Below are 18098 nucleotides of genomic sequence, written 5' to 3' on the forward strand. Positions count from 1 at the left end.
TTGGGAACTCAACGCACGAGAACTAAGAAATTGTATTTAAATTTTTTTCTAATATTAATTGTAAGGACACGATTCGTGGCAGACCGTAACAGTGTCGGGTTCGCACGTAAAAATGGTCCAAACAATATCATTTGTAGAGCGTAGGTTTGAAAGGTTAGGCCTTAGTCACCAGGCGGTGGGTTTTTCGGGGTGTTCGTATATAGTTATGTTTCCTTCACCCCTGGAGTCTTTCTCCTAGAGGTGGGCTGGGAGGCTCTGGATTTTGGCTATTTTTCTCAGCCTCTTGGTTGGTGCACCTTTCTTTTTATTATATAGTCCATCTTGGTTGATCCTGACCCTCCACTTGTAGGTCAGGCAGGAGCTTATTTCTGTATCCATCCCATCAACCGTCCCGTCTAACTTTCTATTAGTTGCATGGATCGAAGTTTACACCGTCCAAACGTCTTTTCTCATTAATCAGTTCTGGGTATTGGCAGGTGCATTTACTGAAGAGGGGACGCATTTTCCTTGGTCCAATTTCACACCCTGCTTCCCTATGGGCCCCATTCCGTTCACATCCCCTTGAGGAGGCTGTTTGGGGATTGCCTCCACCATGATGTTGGTCTTCCCATTGAAACTCTGGAATGCCGAGGACAGGGTAAGTTCTCAGCCGTTCCCCTTGCTACCCTGGCCATTGATCATTCGTCCTCGGCAAGATACCTCCTCGGCACGGGCCCTGGGCCCAGATAGAGTTTGGGCCGGATTGTAGACCTCTCGGACCCACAATAGCCCCTCAAAATCCTGCTATCCGTCTCCTCGGACGGATAGGAGGGTTTTGATGGGGACGGATAGGAGGGTTTTGATGGGGACGGATAGGAGGGTTTTGATGACATCAGAGATCTGCCAATGCCTATCAATCCTTGTCATCTATCGATTCCCGAGGTTTTTCACCTGCCCAAGGCACGTTCCTAGTGCCCCTGGAAGGCGAAACGTGGCATCATTAAATACGGGCGGCTCTGTGCTTCCCATGTTCAACAGTGTGATGGAAATCGAACGGTGGTGATCTCTTGGCCTCTTTGGGTGGGAAAAGGGCGTGCAGTTACCCTAGAAAGTATAAAAGATTTTTTGGAGATGGATCCGTCTCTTCAGTTTTGCACTTAAGAGTTTTAGTGCGTGTATCCTGGGTTCATCTGAACTTCCGCCCTAATTCAAGTCTCTCTCAAGCACATAAAGCCTATCCGAAGCGTAATTCTTCTTTTATGTAAGTTTCCTACCTCCATTAACTCGTGCTTTTTCTTTTCTGAGTTTATTTCTCTTTGGTTCCCTTTCTTTCCCGTCGCGGGTTTAGGTTTGTTTTAGTAAATGACAAAGACGACTAAATTGAGATTGAGGAAGTTGGTCGATACTGAAGAGGCGATGAATAAGTTCATCGTTGATTACAGGATTCCCCCCAACATAAGCCTGGAGCACTGTAAGATGGGGGAATGGCACTATAAGAGGGGAACAGGCGCGGTGGTAATTCCCGTCCTCGCCTTTGTTGAGGGAGGCATGAGAACCCCTATGGGGCCAGTGACGAGGGGTTATCTCAGACATTTCCGTTTAGCCCCCACCCAATGTGCCGGCAACATTTTTAGGATTCTGGGGTGCGTGGACGCTTTAAATGAGAAGATGGGGTTAAGACTGACCCATCATGACGTGAACTGGTGCTATAACCTCCAAAAATTGAAAGAGAAAACCTACTACATGAGGTCGAGGGACGACAGGGTTCGGTTGATCCAGTGCCTCCCTGACTCTAATAAGGGACTGAACAAGGACTTCCTTATCGTCTCTGGGGAATGGCACGATGGCGATCCATGCCCCGTAGTAGAAGGAGAACCAGGTGGGGTACCGGGAATGGAAGGGGGATAACCCTTTACGCCATTCTAATCTAATGTTGTTCGATAACTAACTATGCATATGTGTTTGCTTTTGTTTTTTTTTGCAGATGAACACGCCTACACACGGCATTTTCACTTAGTCAATCGGGCGGATTTGGAGACCGTTTTACAAGCGGCGGTTTTTGTGAATGACAGTGATGGCCAAGTCCGAGCAGCTCACAAAATACTAGGGTACCCTCCTGTTCAAAAGTCATTTGGGGACGCAAAGCACGTGATCAGTGCCCGCCGTCCTTGGCTTCCCAAAATTACCGTAGTTGAGAAGGGATTTCTAATCTCTCAGGAGCCAGCTGTCCCCGAGAACGTTCCCCAGGTGGGCCCCTCCTTGTCTCATCAAGCAGCAGAGGACGAAGGTGAGCCAGATCAACCGGAGGAAGGGTTCGGGGTATTTGACTTAGTCTACCAATCCGAGGACCCTCCTGGTGACATAGGTGACCCAGCCTTGTCCGAGGTGGAATTGTCGTTAATAGGCGCCTCTTCTCAAGCCGAGATGGGAGTCAAGCGAATACCTTTGACCCCCCTTCTCCAACTCCTCGAGGACCAACCAGGGAAGGATACCCAGGAGACACCACAACCCAATGCTCCTCCTCCACCACCTCGGCCCCTTACAATCCAAACCAGGTCATCCTCCACCAAGTCCCAGCCACAATCCACCCGCCCCGAACCTCCCACTTCCTCCCAACCAGTTCGGCCTCCTCAACTTGAAAGTGCTGATTCCAAGAGAAAGAGGAGCCCCAAGGGCAAGGACATTATGGACGAGGGAAAATCCCAACCTCCTAAGGAGAAGGATGAGACTCCGCGCACAAAACAACTGAAGATCGGACCCCAAGGCAAGGGCAAAGGAACCGAAGTTCAAACTTCTCAAGGCAAGGGAAAAGGAATTGATTCCCAGTCCCTACCGAGCGCCTGGCTTACTGCCCCAATGCTTCACGGGGGTCCATTACTGGAGACGGCCTCTCTGAGGGACCTTGGAGACGGCGAGGGTGGCTACGTGGCGGATGCATTAGGGAGAACCATGTTACTCCCTAATGACATGGATGAGTTGGGGAGAATGAGGATGCAGGAGGTTTTTCTCAGTACTAAGAGATACTTGGGCATGGTAAGATTTCTTGAAACCTAACACTTTATTAACTCTTGTCACCGGTTTGTCACTCACTACACGCTCATCTTTCTTGACAGGCTCTCCAGGCAACCTATAGGATGGAGGAAGAAGTGCATGACAGGAGTAAGGCAGCCGAGAACGAACGCAAGAAGCGCATAACGGCCTCAAAGACTCTCGAAGCTTCTGAAAAGGAACTTGCCAAAGTCAAGGATGACTTAACAATAACTACCCACGAGAGGGATAACGTCTCGGCGGGCCTTGCTAGTGCCCAAAAACAGGCCAAGGACCAAACAAAGCGTGCACTTGAAGCCGAGGACCAGTTACGAATAGCCAAAAACCTGATCGAGGATTTAAACAAGCAGCTGGCCGCGGCTGTGCATGAAAAGGGAGTGGTAGAATACGCCCGAGATGAAGCCCAAAGGGCAAAACAGGAGGCCGAGTTTGCCAGGAATGAGGCAGAGGTTGCCAAGAATACGGCCGAAGATGACGGTTACAACATGGGAGTCGCCGAGACCCAAGCCACCCTTAAGGCGCAGATTCCTGGAGTGTGTAGGTTTTATTGCTCCCAGATTTGGGAAGAAGCATTGAAGCAAGCTGGGGTGGATGCTTCATCTGATTTGTGGAAGGTGGAGAGCATATTCTACCCGGCAGCCATCCGTGAGGCCACTTCTACCAACTCTGCGGCTACGTGTGATCAACCCGAGGAAAAGATCACCCCATCGGATGACTTACAGGCCAGCGGTTCCTCTAGCAAGGCGCCCAAAGAAGGAGAACTTCAGGGTGCGATAATGATATCTCAGCATACGGGTCCTGAGGCACCTAAAGAGGATACTGAGCCCGTGGTTGGCGTTCAGGTGTCTAGTATAGAGGAGCCAGCCACACTTGCACAACCGCCATAGGCCATTCCCATTGCTGTGGTCCCTCAGAGTACCAACCCTGGCCCTGTTCAGCCTTCCCCAGAAGGGACCGTCATTCCGGGCATCGAAGCTGATCCTGTTCCTATCTCCCAAGATGTGACCGACAAAAAAGCAGAAAAGTAAAAGTCTAGGCTAGGCTTTTGTATTCGTGTCTATTTTAACGATTAACTTGTTTCCTTTTATTTCGAAAACTTCCTAATTTAGTGATGATGTGCAAACATTTGAGCATGTATATATGAAATCTTACTTTTCTTTTTTCCTTCTGGTTACATCATTAGCTACCCTCGTTGATACGCACTTTTGTTTACAAATTCTGTGCTGATTCATTTTTAACACGTACGACTATCTATGTATGCAATACATTTATCATCGTGTTTCCCACACCTTAGTTTATTTGCACCCGTAGAGGCTTTAGAATCATTTTTAACCATCGTTTAACGGAGATATAGGAACCATTTTCGACGTCGCGTATGGTAGCTAGGTCTTGTTTAGTGCCCAATTTTCTCATCCAAGTAGTTGGTTTCCCCATAGGCTTGAGTTCGAGAACTATGCAATGCCTTGGTTCTGTCCAAAACCTAGTTTTCCACATCCAGGTAGTTGGTTTCCCCATAGGCTTGAGTCCGAGGACTATGCAATGCTTTGGTTCTGTCCAAAACCTAGTTTTCCTCATCCAAGTAGTTGGTTTCCCCATAGGCTTGAGTCCGAGGACTATGCAATGCCTTGTTTCTGTCCAAAACCTAGTTTTCCTTATCCAGGTAGTTGGTTTCCCCATAGGCTTGAGTCCGAGGACTATGCAATGCCTTGGTTCTGTCCAAAACCTAGTTTTCCTCATCCAAGTAGTTGGTTTCCCCATAGGCTTGAGTCTGAGGACTATGCAATGCCTTGGTTCTGTCCAAAACCTAGTTTTCCACATCCAGGTAGTTGGTTTCCCCATAGGCTTGAGTCCGTGGACATGCAATGCCTTGGTTCTGTCCAAAACCTAGTTTTCCACATCCAGGTAGTTGGTTTCCCCATAGGCTTGAGTCCGAGGACTATGCAATGCCTTGGTTCTGTCCAAAACCTAGTTTTCCTCATCCAGGTAGTTGGTTTCCCCATAGGCTTGAGTCCGAGGACTATGCAATGCCTTGGTTCTGTCCAAAACCTAGTTTTCCTCATCCAGGTAGTTGGTTTCCCCATAGGCTTGAGTCCGAGGATTATGCAATGCCTTGGTTCTGTCCAAAACCTAGTTTTCCTCATCCAGGTAGTTGGTTTCCCCATAGGCTTGAGTCCGAGGACTATGCAATGCCTTAGTTCTGTCCAAAACTTAGTTTTCCTCATTCAGGTAGTTGGTTTCCCCATAGGCTTGAGTCCGAGGACTATGCAATGCCTTGGTTGTGTCCAAAACCTAGTTTTCCTCATCCAGGTAGTTGGTTTCCCCATAGGCTTGAGTCCGAGGACTATGCAATGCCTTGGTTCTGTCCAAAACCTAGTTTTCCTCATCCAGGTAGTTGGTTTCCCCATAGGCTTCAGTCCGAGGACTATGCAATGCCTTGGTTCTGTCCAAAACCTAGTTTTCCTCATCCAGGTAGTTGGTTTCCCCATAGGCTTGAGTCCGAGGACTATGCAATGCCTTGGTTCTGTCCAAAACCTAGTTTTCCACATCTAGGTAGTTGGTTTCCCCATAGGCTTGAGTCCGAGGACTATGCAATGCCTTGGTTCTGTCCAAAACCTAGTTTTCCACATCCAGGTAGTTGGTTTTCCCCCCAAGGTTTTCCTCATCCAGGTAGTTGGTTTCCCCATAGGCTTGAGTCCGAGGACTATGCAATGCCTTGGTTCTGTCCAAAACCTAGTTTTCCTCATCCAGGTAGTTGGTTTCCCCATAGGCTTGAGTCCGAGGACTATGCAATGCCTTGGTTCTGTCCAAAATCTAGTTTTCCTCATCCAAGTAGTTGGTTTCTCCATAGGCTTGAGTCCGAGGACTATGCAATGCCTTGGTTTTGTCCAAAACCTAGTTTTCCTCATCCAGGTAGTTGGTTTCCCCATAGGCTTGAGTCCGAGGACTATGCAATGCCTTAGTTCTGTCCAAAACCTAGTTTTCCTCATCCAGGTAGTTGGTTTCCCCATAGGCTTGAGTCCGAGGACTATGCAATGCCTTGGTTCTGTCCAAAACCTAGTTTTCCACATCCAGGTAGTTGGTTTCCCCATAGGCTTGAGTCCGTGGACCATGCAATGCCTTAGTTCTGTCCAAAACCTAGTTTTCTCTTTGTGTGGGATCTTGGCTTTAGGGGAGTTAGCTCCTCAGCCAAGCCCCTAGAGTTTATCCATACGATTAACGCTACCAAGTGCCTAGTTCGCTCTTTGCGGGGGACCTTGGCTTTAAGGGAGTTAGTTCCTCAGCCAAGCCCCTAGTCAAGAAACGTAGCCCCTAGCAGAACTTTATACTAGAACTCTATAACCAACGGTTAGAAATAACAAAGAAACTCTATCGACCCACCTCCTATACCAACACACAAGCCTTCCCCACAGACGGCGCCAATTGTAAGGACACGATTCGTGGCGGACCGTAACAATGTCGAGTTCGCACGTAAAAAGGGCCCAAACAATATCATTTGTAGAGCGTGGGTTTGAAAGGCTAGGCCTTAGTCACCAGGCGGTGGGTTTTTCGAGGTGTTCGTATATAGTTATGTTTCCTTCACCCCTGGAGTCTTTCTCCTGGAGGTGGGCTGGGAGGCTCTGGATTTTGGCTATTTTTCCCAGCCTCTTAGTTGGTGCACCTTCCTTTTTATTATATAGTCCGTCTTGGTTGATCCTGACCCTCCACTTGTAGGGCAGGCAGGAGCTTATTTCTGTATCCATCCCATCAACCGTCCCGTCTAACTTTCTATTAGTTGCATGGATCGAAGTTTACACCGTCCAAACGTCTTTTCTCATTAATCAGTTCTGGGTATTGGCAGGTACATTTACTGAAGAGGGGACGCATTTTCCTTGGTCCAATTTCACACCCTGCTTCCCTATGGGCCACATTCCGTTCACATCCCCTTGAGGGGGCTGTTTGGGGATTGCCTCCACCATGATGTTGGTCTTCCCATTGAAACTCTGGAATGCCGAAGACAGGGTAAGTTCTCAGCCGTTCCCCTTGCTACTCCGGCCATTGATCATTCGTCCTCGGCAAGATACCTCCTCGGCACGGGCCCTGGGCCCAAATAGAGTTTGGGCCGAATTGCAGACCTCTCGGACCCACATTAATAATTAACAATATGCACATGCTTAAAATTGCTGTTTGATTAATGAAATGAGTTATTGAGGATTTTAGTGATAGCCTAATGGTTCTAACACCCTCGACCTACAACAAAAAGTCATGTGGCAAATAATTAGGACATGTTCCGACCACTAGCTATATATATCCATATAAACTCTATATCACCAATGAGAAGGCCAGAACATGGTAAACCAAGTCTTCATCTCCTACTGTCCTACATGCATGAATTCTTCATTTTTTAATATATTGAAGGCTTTCGAACCTGTTCCATCTATAAATTTGCTTTGTCCTTCAAGCTTAACACAACTGGAGGAGGCAACTGGTAGAGCCATCATCTAGGCAGATTAATATATAGGGGATCAAATTTGAAAAGAAGAAAAGATCCATCATTTTCAATTGACTTCACCTTGTATTGAATTCATCCTTTGATAGACTGCCTATCACAACAAAGCCTAGTGTTGATATGACTTTTAATTTAATAACATTGCAAGGTTGCCATGAAAAATGTTAAAATCTGGAAGCAAAATTCACGCAGAAGAGTTGAACTTTTTTTTTAAAGCTTATTTCAGGGTCGTATAGGGTTTATTTCGAGGGTTTTAAAGACCCTCAAAATAAAGCTAGTTAGATTTACCAGCTACAAGTTACAGCTTATTTGAGTTTTTAGCTTTCTTTTGGTACTATTTATGGGTCTCGTTGCACTTTTTGGTACTATTTAAGGATCCCACTATACTATTCAGTTAATTTTTAACATTTTTTTCTACACTTTCAGCATAACATTTTCAGTTTTAGTTAAATAAATTGTTCTCAAATGGATAAGCATCTGTTTTTAGTAATTGTTTCCCCACTTCTCAGTACACCCTCAAAAAAAGTGGGTTGAAACAGGTTAAGTTTTTAGTAGTGACTAGGTTCCTCCACACTGTCACAAGTTACAGCTTATTTGAGTTTTTAGCTTTCTTTTGGTACTATTTATGGGTCTTATTGCACTTTTTGGTACTATTTATAGGTCCCACTATACTATTCAGTTAATTTTTAACATTTTTTTCTACACTTTCAGCATAACATTTTCAATTTTATCTAAATAAATTGTTCTCAAATAGATAAGCATATGTTTTTAGTAATTGTTTCCCCACTTCTCAATACACCCTCAAAAAAAGTGGGTTGAAACAGGTTAAGCTTTTTGTAGTGACTAGGTTCCTCGCCACTCCCACCAAGGGGGAAAATGAAGAAATGAAAGAAAAATATGCAAATAATCTTGAATTTAGATGTCAAAAATGATGTTTTAAGGCATAAAAAGTTTATGTGGCATAATATTAGACAATGACTTTAAATGTGTGAGTTAGTAATGGTTAGGAGTGTAAGAGTTTGTCATGGCTTGATGTGCGAAGGGCGGGTAGACCACGACTTTGTATGCATGAGTTTGTTAGGGTTTAAACCCACACTTAACCTTGCTCTCAAAATTTGTAATAAAAAAATACAATTTTGCATGTGTATATATGTGTGTGTGTGTGTGTGCGTGTGCACGCTCATAGGAAAATTATTTCTAATTGTATTGTACAAAATAGTTATTTGAAAACAACCCAAAGGAGTTTTCTCTTCAACTTTTGTTCTCAAAATTAATGTAGCAAATATGGGTTTTTCATCCTTTACTGTGAGTGTGGGTTTGATTTCCATGTTAAATGTTAGTCGGTGTTGCATTTGATGGTTTGGTTGGTGGTTAGTTGTAGGGCCCACATGTCAGTCTCACATGAGTGTGGATGAATTTAGTTGATTGGGTGTTATTGGGGTGGGGATGGGCTTTAATATAAGCATGTCGGTTGTGGATTAAGAGCATTTGCATCTACTCATGCAAAATATTTTGTCTATTTTAGCATAAAATCTACTTTTTCTATTTTGCATAACCAATTTTCAAAAACACCCACATCTAATTATATACTGTCTATTTTATTAAAATATAAAATTTTCTTGGTTTTTCAATTTTTTCTCTCTTCACACATCACAACTACTATTCACTCTTATTTTTCAACTTTGAGAAACACAAAGCATGAATAAAAAATGCATATACACAACTACAATAGTTGTGTAAATTTGTACGACTACTATAACTAAGTAGCTTTACAGTAGTCCATTTTGCGTTGACTAATGCAAGTTCTTTAAGGATGGGATGGGTTGAAAAACAAAAAGTCAAAAACCCAAAAATATTGCCAAACAAGTTTTTGAAGGGCGAGAAAAACACTAAAAAAAATAAGTTTAGAGAACACAAAGCACAAAACAATATTTTTATTGGTTTTAAAAATAAGGAATCTATATTAGTAGACACTCTATTTTGCACCTTCCATTTAACCTTACTTGTATTGTATTGCATATCATCAGCATCTCATGTCTCTAGCAAGGTTGTTAAACCCGGACCGGACCGTCCGGTTCGACCGTAAAACCCGGGAACCGTTCAGATTCACGGTCCGTTTAAGGTAAGGAACCGTTCTATGCGAAAAAAGCATGAACCCGTCTGAACCGCGGTCCGACCGTCCGGTTCTGTTAACCGTGAGCGGTTCAAACGGGTTGAACGGGTGCATTACTTCTGCCTTAAAACGACGTCGTTCCAGCACCTTTTTTTTTTTCCTTCCTAGTTCCTATACGGCGTCGTTCAACCGTTACTATGTTTTAACCCTCTCTCCAGTCTCCAGAACACTCTGAAACCCTCACATCATTTGAGATCACACGAAACCTCACTTCTCTCATTCACCCTCTCGTCTCTGCCTCTATCCCTCGTCGTCGCCGTTCCTCCCTTGCTCCACCGCCGTTCCACCATAAATCCTGCCGCCGTTCCTCCCTTGCTCCACCGCCGTTCCACCCTTCTTTTGGCTCAGCCCAGATCGCCCTAAATCTAAAATCCTACCGCCGTTCCACTGTCGTTCTTGCTCAGCCCAGATCGCCGTCGTTCCACCTTTGTTCGATCACTCTCTCGCCGTCGCAGTTCAGCCCAAATCGCAGTCAGCCCAGATCGCAGCTCAGTCACTCTCTCACCGTCGCAGTTCAGCCCAGATCGCAGCTCATCTCTGCCTCTCTCCCTCGTCGCCGTCGCAACTCACTCTTTGCCTCGTCGCCGTCGCCGTCGTTTGGTATTTTATTACCCCTAATCTGTTTTTTCTTTGTTAATTTTTGCAAGTTGATTGTTGATGATTTGGGTCAATTGAAAATGTGGATGATGATTGTTGATTTTTTTTTGCTGAACATCAAACTTGATTGTTGATTTCGCCGTCGCAATATGGTTTATTTTGAACATCAAACTTGACCCACAAACGTCTCTCACCAATTCTCACTTCCTCTCCTCTCCTAATAGTGCGACGGTGTCCTCTACGGCATTGAAAGAGAAATTTGTTTATAGCTATTGATGTGCAATATGATGCATGTAAGTGTGTGTTCACTGCTCACTTAGGGAATCATATATGAAACATGCATAACTTAGGAAATAATCATGAAGTGGGCGCTGATTCACTTGTGATTAGAATATGGGAACAGCTAAGCTAATGCTAATGCTAATGCTGTTTCTAGGAAAATTTTGGAGTTGGGTATTGTTAAAGAGTTTGGAGAACTTAGTCTATCAAAGGATTTTGATGCTGGGTTTTGAGTTGAATGTATTTGTGGGTAGTTCTTTTATAAGATTATATATGCAACAGTGGTTGCAACAATAATGCATGATGTGTGTTTGATAAAATGCCTCGAAAAGATTATATGATGTGGAATGTTTTGCTAAATGGTTTACTTATTGTAGTAATTCTCTAGAACTTATATGTGGACTAAGTTAATGGGTTTATATCCCACATTTGGTTGATCGGGGAATTTGAGAGCTAGAGAGAGGCTTAAAGTTTGGATTCTCATTTCATTTTATTTTGTGCTTGGTACAACAATTTGGCTTAGTTTATGATTCTTTCTATATTAGCACCTATAGATCAATTTGTGATTCTTTGACTCTATGACTTGGTGTATGTTAGTTTGTTAATTTGACTTTGTGTATGAAGTTGTGATTCTTTGACTATTTGTATTTCAAAAATTGATGGGTCTATGCGTGTTTGATTGGTTGTTTAGTTTTTTAGATTAAAATGGAAACAGAGACCGGGTCTACTCCATCACATGAAGCTGATTCCAATGTAATGGAGTCTAGCTCTAGAGTAAGGGAAAAGGTTGATCCGGCTTGGGAACATTTTAGCCTTGGGTCGGATGAGAAGGGACGAAATACTTTCACATGTATGTATTGTAGGCAAACATATAAAGGTGGGGGTATTAATAGGATGAAAAAACACCTTGCGGGGATAAAAGGTGATATTGGATCATGTAAAAAGGTTTCTCATGATGTGAGATACCAAATGTTGGAATATGTGAAGGAGTTTGAGTTGAAGAAAAAAGTTGAAAAACAACGTCAAGCAGAAATGTTTAGTGTGCCTTCCACAAATAGTGATATACAAGAAGATGAAGATGTTCAAGAGGTGTATAGTAGTGGGTTGCCTAAAAAACTTGTTTTAGGTAAAAGAAAGGGTACAAATCCGGGGGATAATTATTTTGCTCCAAGAACTACTCCAGGAGCTCAACCTGGTCTTAAAAGTGTGTTTCAAAGTAAAGAAAGGGTGAGGCAAGCTGATATGGCTATTGCAAGGTTCTTGTATGACAATTGCATACCTTTTAATGTAGTCAATTCAGTGTACTACCAAAAGATGATTGATGCTGTAGCTGCTGCTGGTCCTGGCTACAAAGCTCCATCTTATCATGCTGTACGGGTCCCTTTGTTGAGGGATCAAAAGAAAGAGGTACAGTTGTTGGTTGAGTCACAACGTAGGCATTGGGCAGAAGTTGGATGTACACTTATGGCTGATGGTTGGACGGATACTAGACATAGGTCATTGATTAATTTCCTTGTCTATTGTCCTAGGGGAATGGTATTTGTAAAATCAGTTGATGCCTCTGATATTGTGAAGAGTACTAGAAACTTATATAAATTGTTTGATGAAGTAGTTACATGGGTTGGTCCAAAAAACATAGTTCACATGGTTACCGACAATGCTTCCAATTATGTATCTGCTGGTAAATTGTTGTGTGAAAAGTATAAGACCATTAGTTGGTCTCCTTGCGCAGCACATTGCCTGAATCTTGTGTTGCAGGATATGGGAGAAATGCCTCATGTGGAGAGACTTAAAAAACGTGCATCCAAAGTTACAGTTTTTATTTATAATCATGTAGCTTTGATTGCTTGGTTGAGGAAGAGACCTAGTTGGACAGATATTGTACGTGTAGGAGCAACAAGATTTGCTACTACTTTTCTTTCATTTGGAAGTCTTCATGTGCATAAGCATGACTTGCAAGCCTTAGTGACTAGCAAGTTTTTTGTGGACAATAGATTGGCAAGAGAGTCAAAGGCAAAAGAAGTAGTTTCTATCATTTTAGATAATACTTTTTGGGATGATATTAATGTTCTTGTCAAGATTTCATCGCCGCTCATTCGTTTGTTACGGATTGTTAATTCTGATCAAAGGCCTGCAATAGGATATGTGTATGAGGGCATGCATAGAGCACGGTTGGGAATCAAGAAGATCTTCCGAATGAAGAAGCACTTGTACAAGCCATACACTTCAATTATAAAAATTCGTTGGGACAAACATTTGCGTAAAGATCTTCATGCTGCTGCATATTGGTTAAATCCCGCTTTTCAGTATGATGAGGAGAATTTTTGCCGGAAACCAGCAGTACATATGGCTGTTTTGGACTATATTGGGACAAAATATGATGGTGACAAAGAGAAGGTTATTAAGGAAACCCAATATTTTCGAGACCGCATTGGGAGCTTTGATAGAGAGCTTGCATTGTCAACAAGCACAACCACTCATCCAGGTGAAGTAATCAGTTTACTTTAATACCATATGTTTACTAAAAGATATAGTGTGCATTCAAGTAATTAGTGTTGCATTCAAGTAATGTAGTTGGGAATTTAATTACTTTAATACTATATGTTGAGAATCTAGTCTTGGACTATATGTTTATGTTAATTAATATTAGATTATGTTGTGTTATGAAAATTAGATGAATGGTGGAAGTTGTGGGGTGCTGATGCTCCAAACTTGCAAAAATTGGCAATTAGAATCCTTAGCCAAACTTCCGCTTCTTCTGGATGTGAGCGTTGTTGGAGTTTATTTGACCAAATACACTCTAAGAGGAGAAATAGATTGGAGCATCAAAGGCTCAATGATCTTGTGTTTGTTCATCATAACTTGCGATTGAAACATAGGTAACTAAATGCTATATCTTATCATTATATTAATTTTTAAAAAGTCATTTATATAATGTAATTGTTAGTTACTAATTATGTTCAAATTCCAATAATGAGCATGACATTTTATGATGCAGGCTTTACAACAAAAAGTTTAATTTTGACCCCATTGATTATGCAAGTATCGACAAAACCAATTTTTGGGTATTTGTGGAAGAGGAGGACCCATATCTTAATTATGAAGAGTTGGAGAATGCAATTTATGAAGAGGGTGCATATCCAGCAAGTGAAGGGCCTTCTTCTAATATGGAAGGTTAGTTTATATGCAAAAAAATATAATAACTTATATTGATTTTTCTTTTATTTTTTTAAGTTTGTGCAAACATTATTATGATTTTTCTTTTTATTTTGTTCAACCTTGTGTATAGAATCTGTAGATGATAGCAGTGAGGTTGAAGGAATTGATTTGGGAACATTTGGACAACCTGTTGGCCCTCCTCCTGGATTTCCAGGGAATGATGATGAGCATGATGATTTGGACATTGATGATTTATGATTTATGATAATTATGTTTGAACTTTGAAGTTATGTTTTGTGTTTTAGAGATAATTTCTATGTCTCTTTGTAAGAAGGTTGGAAAACATTTCTATGTATTCTGTTTGTGTACTGTAACATTTTAGAGATAATTTCTATGTATTTTATATTTTGTATTATGTTTGTGTACTATAACTTGGAAAACATTATTATGAGAAACAAGGTTGTACACAATGTGTGGTTGTATTATGAGAATTTTTTTTGGTTGATTTCCTATGGTGTTTGGCTAAGAATTTCATGTCCTGTGTTATGTTCGCAATGAGGTTTTAATTGAATTTTTCTAGGTTCATTTTGGGTGATTGGTTGTGAAAATTCTAGGTTCATAGGGGCTGTTTTTGGTGATATATTCAGTGGGTTTTGCTGGGATTTTGGTTGTGAATTTTTCTGGGTTCATGGGGGCTGTTTTGGGTGATTGGTTGTGAAAATTCTGGGTTCATGGGGGCTGTTTTGGGTGATATATTCAGTGGGTTTTGCTGGGATTTTGGTTGTGAATTTTTCTGGGTTCAAGGGGGCTGTTTTGGGTGATTGGTTGTGAAAATTCTGGGTTCATGGGGGCTGTTTTGGGTGATATATTCAGTGGGTTTTGCTGGGATTTTGGTTGTGAATTTTTCTGGGTTCAAGGGGGCTGTTTTGGGTGATTGGTTGTGAAAATTCTGGGTTCATGGGGGCTGTTTTGGGTGATATATTCAGTAGTAGTAGCTGCTCTTGTGAAGATACTTTTTTTTTTTTGGTTATTAAGAAAGTTGCTGTCTTTTTCATCTTTTAGAATTCTTTGAATTGGAATTGAGGTGGGTTTTCAATTGTGAGGTGATCTTGACTTTATTTGATTAGAAATTTGATGGGTTTCTTAATTGGTTACTTTTTTTTTTGTTCCAGTAGATTTGTAAGTGAAACTTTATTGGGATTATTGATTGTATATGTGTGGTGTGCGTGTATTTGGGGTGGGTTTAAGTTTGCAAGACTTGATATAGGATTATGTTAATCAGATAGATCAGCTATTTTGTTTTTATGGATTTTTCATAGAATTTTGATCTTACATTTGTTTTATAAGATGGTATGTGTTTATTAGGCTTGAAATTTGAGATTGGATCAGCCCAATCAAATTAATTTTCTCTTGGTTTGGGAAATATATTTTTTAAAATTTTGTATTGGTTTTGTTTATTTGAAATGGTGTTAGTCATCATGGCTAAATTTGGAATTTGGGATTAGGCTAATGTCAAATCAAATGATTGCCTTTTGTTTTCTGAGAACTTTGCTGAGAAATATTGATTTTTGAAATGGAGTCATGTTTAGTCAGTTGAAATTGGTTTATGTTTATGAGACATGAATTTTGGGATTGGTTTTCATTAATCAAATATTGCAATTACCTATTAAAATTTCAGTTGAAGGTTGTGATCTGGGTTTTGTTTCTTTTTGTTGATCCCGTTCAGTTATAGGTTATTTTATCAGTGCTGAACAAAGCAACGGGGCTGTGGGTTGGTTTCTTGGTTGTTAAAATTGCAGGGCATACAACTGAAATATAGGGGAATGTGAACATTTTCATTTTCTAAATGAATTAGACTATTCTAGTTAATTTTTTTTTTTTTATTAATTTAATGTTTTTATATATATTTAAAATAATTATTAAATTAATTATGACGTCATCACGGTTCAACCCCGGTTCGATCTCGGTTCGACCTTAAAACCCTTGAACCTCTCTCTTTTACGGTTCAATGAACGGTCCGGGTCTGAAAACCTTGGTCTCTAGGGCAAGATTGTAATTTTAACCGTTTGATCTCTAAATATTTTTTTTAAAACAAACGTTTTGGTCATAATGGCCAAACACAACGGTTCATGAGCATTAATCAAGCCTCAAAATTAAAAGATATCAAATAAACACTTTTTAACAGTAAAGTGCACTTATATGAAACCAATTCCAACCATAGGTGATTATGATTTCTTAATCATAACCAGTCTACTTTTAGTCAAGAAAATCAAAAATAGGAAGTCAAAATTCAGAGGAAATCATATCATAATTAAAAATGAAATAGATAGACCCGAAAAAAGGAAAAGATCCAGGAGGATTTGGACCAATTTTTTATCGATACTTGGACCACATTCTCCAGATTATCTTCCTTTTTCAGTTTGGCTTACTCCCCACTCAGTTTGACCTTGATTCTTACGTTTTTTCTTTAGAAAACCTAATTTTATAAGAGTCCCATATTGCTTGGAGACTAAACTCTAACTCCCTTACATCTAGTATAAATCTCCTCTCCACCTTCAATCCAAAAATACACCAAGTATCTCAGAAACTCAAAACAACTTCTTACCAAATCGAGATTTCTCTAGATTGTAATTGTAATTAGAAATTAAAGTGTTGTATTTTGTTTTAGGCTGCGTTTGTTTTGGCTTCAAACCACTTCCGGAAATGGTTTTCTGTAAAAATGTGTGTTTGGTAAGCACAGGAAAATAGGGTCAACGGAAATTAATTTCAGCTTTGACCGAAAATTCCCCTCTCAAACCGGAAATCAATTTCAGTTGCTATTTTACCTTCAAATGGATTCCGAAAAACACAGACAAAGAGAGAGAGAGAGGGAGAGAGCACACCCCTCTGACCAGCCAAGCTCCAGCCAGAGAGATCGCACCCAGAGAGAGATCGAACCCAGAGCCCTTTGACTTCGCACCCTTCGACTTCGACTTCGAATCGCACCCTTCGACTTCGCCGTTCGACTTCGACTTCGAATCGCACCCTTCGACTTCGCCGTTCGACTTCGACTTCGAATCGCACCCAGATCGCACCCTTCGACTTCGCCGGCGAACCCAGAGCCCAAATCACGCATTCGACTTTGCCAAGATCGCACCCCAAGATCGCATCAAGACGGCACCGATCGCACTGATATCGCAATTGAGAAATGGTTGGGTTTTGATGAATTTTTTTTAGTTGGGTTTTGTTTCTATGTTTATCTATTGAGAAATGGTATTATATATTTGTTTGGAAGCTGAGAAAATGTGAGGAACAAGAAGAAAATGTGTTTTCTATATTATTTTCAGCAACACAACCAAACACTAGAAAATATTTTCCAAAGCATTTTTTGGAATGCAACCAAACACTTGAAAATATTTTCCTTTCCCGAAAATAGCATTTCCCGAAAATATTTATTTTCTGGAAAATATTTTACATAAACCAAACACAGCCTTAGATTGTATATAGGACCAAAGTGATGTGATCTTTAGTTATTATCAAAGAGTTGTACGATTTCAATATCAAATCATCAATAACGACGACATATTTTTCAATTCTTTTTGTTTCTTATTTTCTGTATTAAAATAAGTGGTGATTCTATTGTAAAACTAAAAAGGGATAATAACATTAGTAGAACCTCCATTTTCTCTTGAAAGAAACAAATATGACTCCACACTATTCATGTGGGTTATGAGCCAAAACCATTGAAAGGTTTGTGCTAGGGGCGCGGTCTCTCACAATACCAAATAACCCCTTTCATATATATATATATATATATATATAATTAATAGAAACATATCATTCTTTGCAATTTGAGTTCCAAACTTCTTGCAAATCACTTGTTAGACCACTAGTATGTGGGGCTTATGTAGGTTTTACACAATTCCCTTTGTTTTCCCTCTTTTTCATTTTTTAATTTTTTTAATAATGAGGAAATTCAATCCTGGACATTTCTATTGAAAATACTTGAAAAGAGATGTGTTGAGATACAAGACTCTTAGCATGAATCCCATATAAGATTTACATAAATAAATTATCCAAATTTGTATATCTTAAATATAATTGCAATTTATATGGTTTTCATATGAGCATTGTTCAATTTTTTTGTTCTTTTATTTTATTTTATTTTTGGTTGTTGGATAAAATAAAGTTTTTAGGTTTTAGGGGCTTGCCCTTTTGTTTTGGTACATATATACCCCTCAACATAAAGTTGCGTAGAGTGGTCTATCTAAAACTAAACATTGAAACCAAACGCCCACAATTGAGCTAGTTATTTTAAACGTCTTGTAAAACACAATAAATTGTACACTTGTTTTCCATTCTTACCAATCAATTGTACAATTGTTTTCCTTTATTTCC

At 40.7% G+C, this 18098-nt stretch overlaps 1 protein-coding gene across 1 annotated transcript; it reads left to right on the forward strand.

Annotated features, from left to right (window-relative positions):
* The first annotated feature begins 11267 nt into the window (after positions 1-11267).
* On the forward strand, positions 11268-13070 carry LOC115993302. Its single transcript, XM_031117457.1, has one exon. It carries the CDS (start codon positions 11268-11270, stop codon positions 13068-13070), a length of 1803 nt encoding a protein of 600 aa, XP_030973317.1.
* The last annotated feature ends 5028 nt before the right edge of the window (positions 13071-18098 follow it).

The sequence above is a fragment of the Quercus lobata genome, chromosome 1 (genome assembly GCF_001633185.2).
Source record: "Quercus lobata isolate SW786 chromosome 1, ValleyOak3.0 Primary Assembly, whole genome shotgun sequence".
Taxonomy (NCBI): domain Eukaryota; kingdom Viridiplantae; phylum Streptophyta; class Magnoliopsida; order Fagales; family Fagaceae; genus Quercus; species Quercus lobata.

Bases quoted from the DNA above. Each gene is read 5' to 3' on its own strand.
- LOC115993302 (XM_031117457.1), top strand. From the start codon at position 11,268: ATGGAAACAGAGACCGGGTCTACTCCATCACATGAAGCTGATTCCAAT.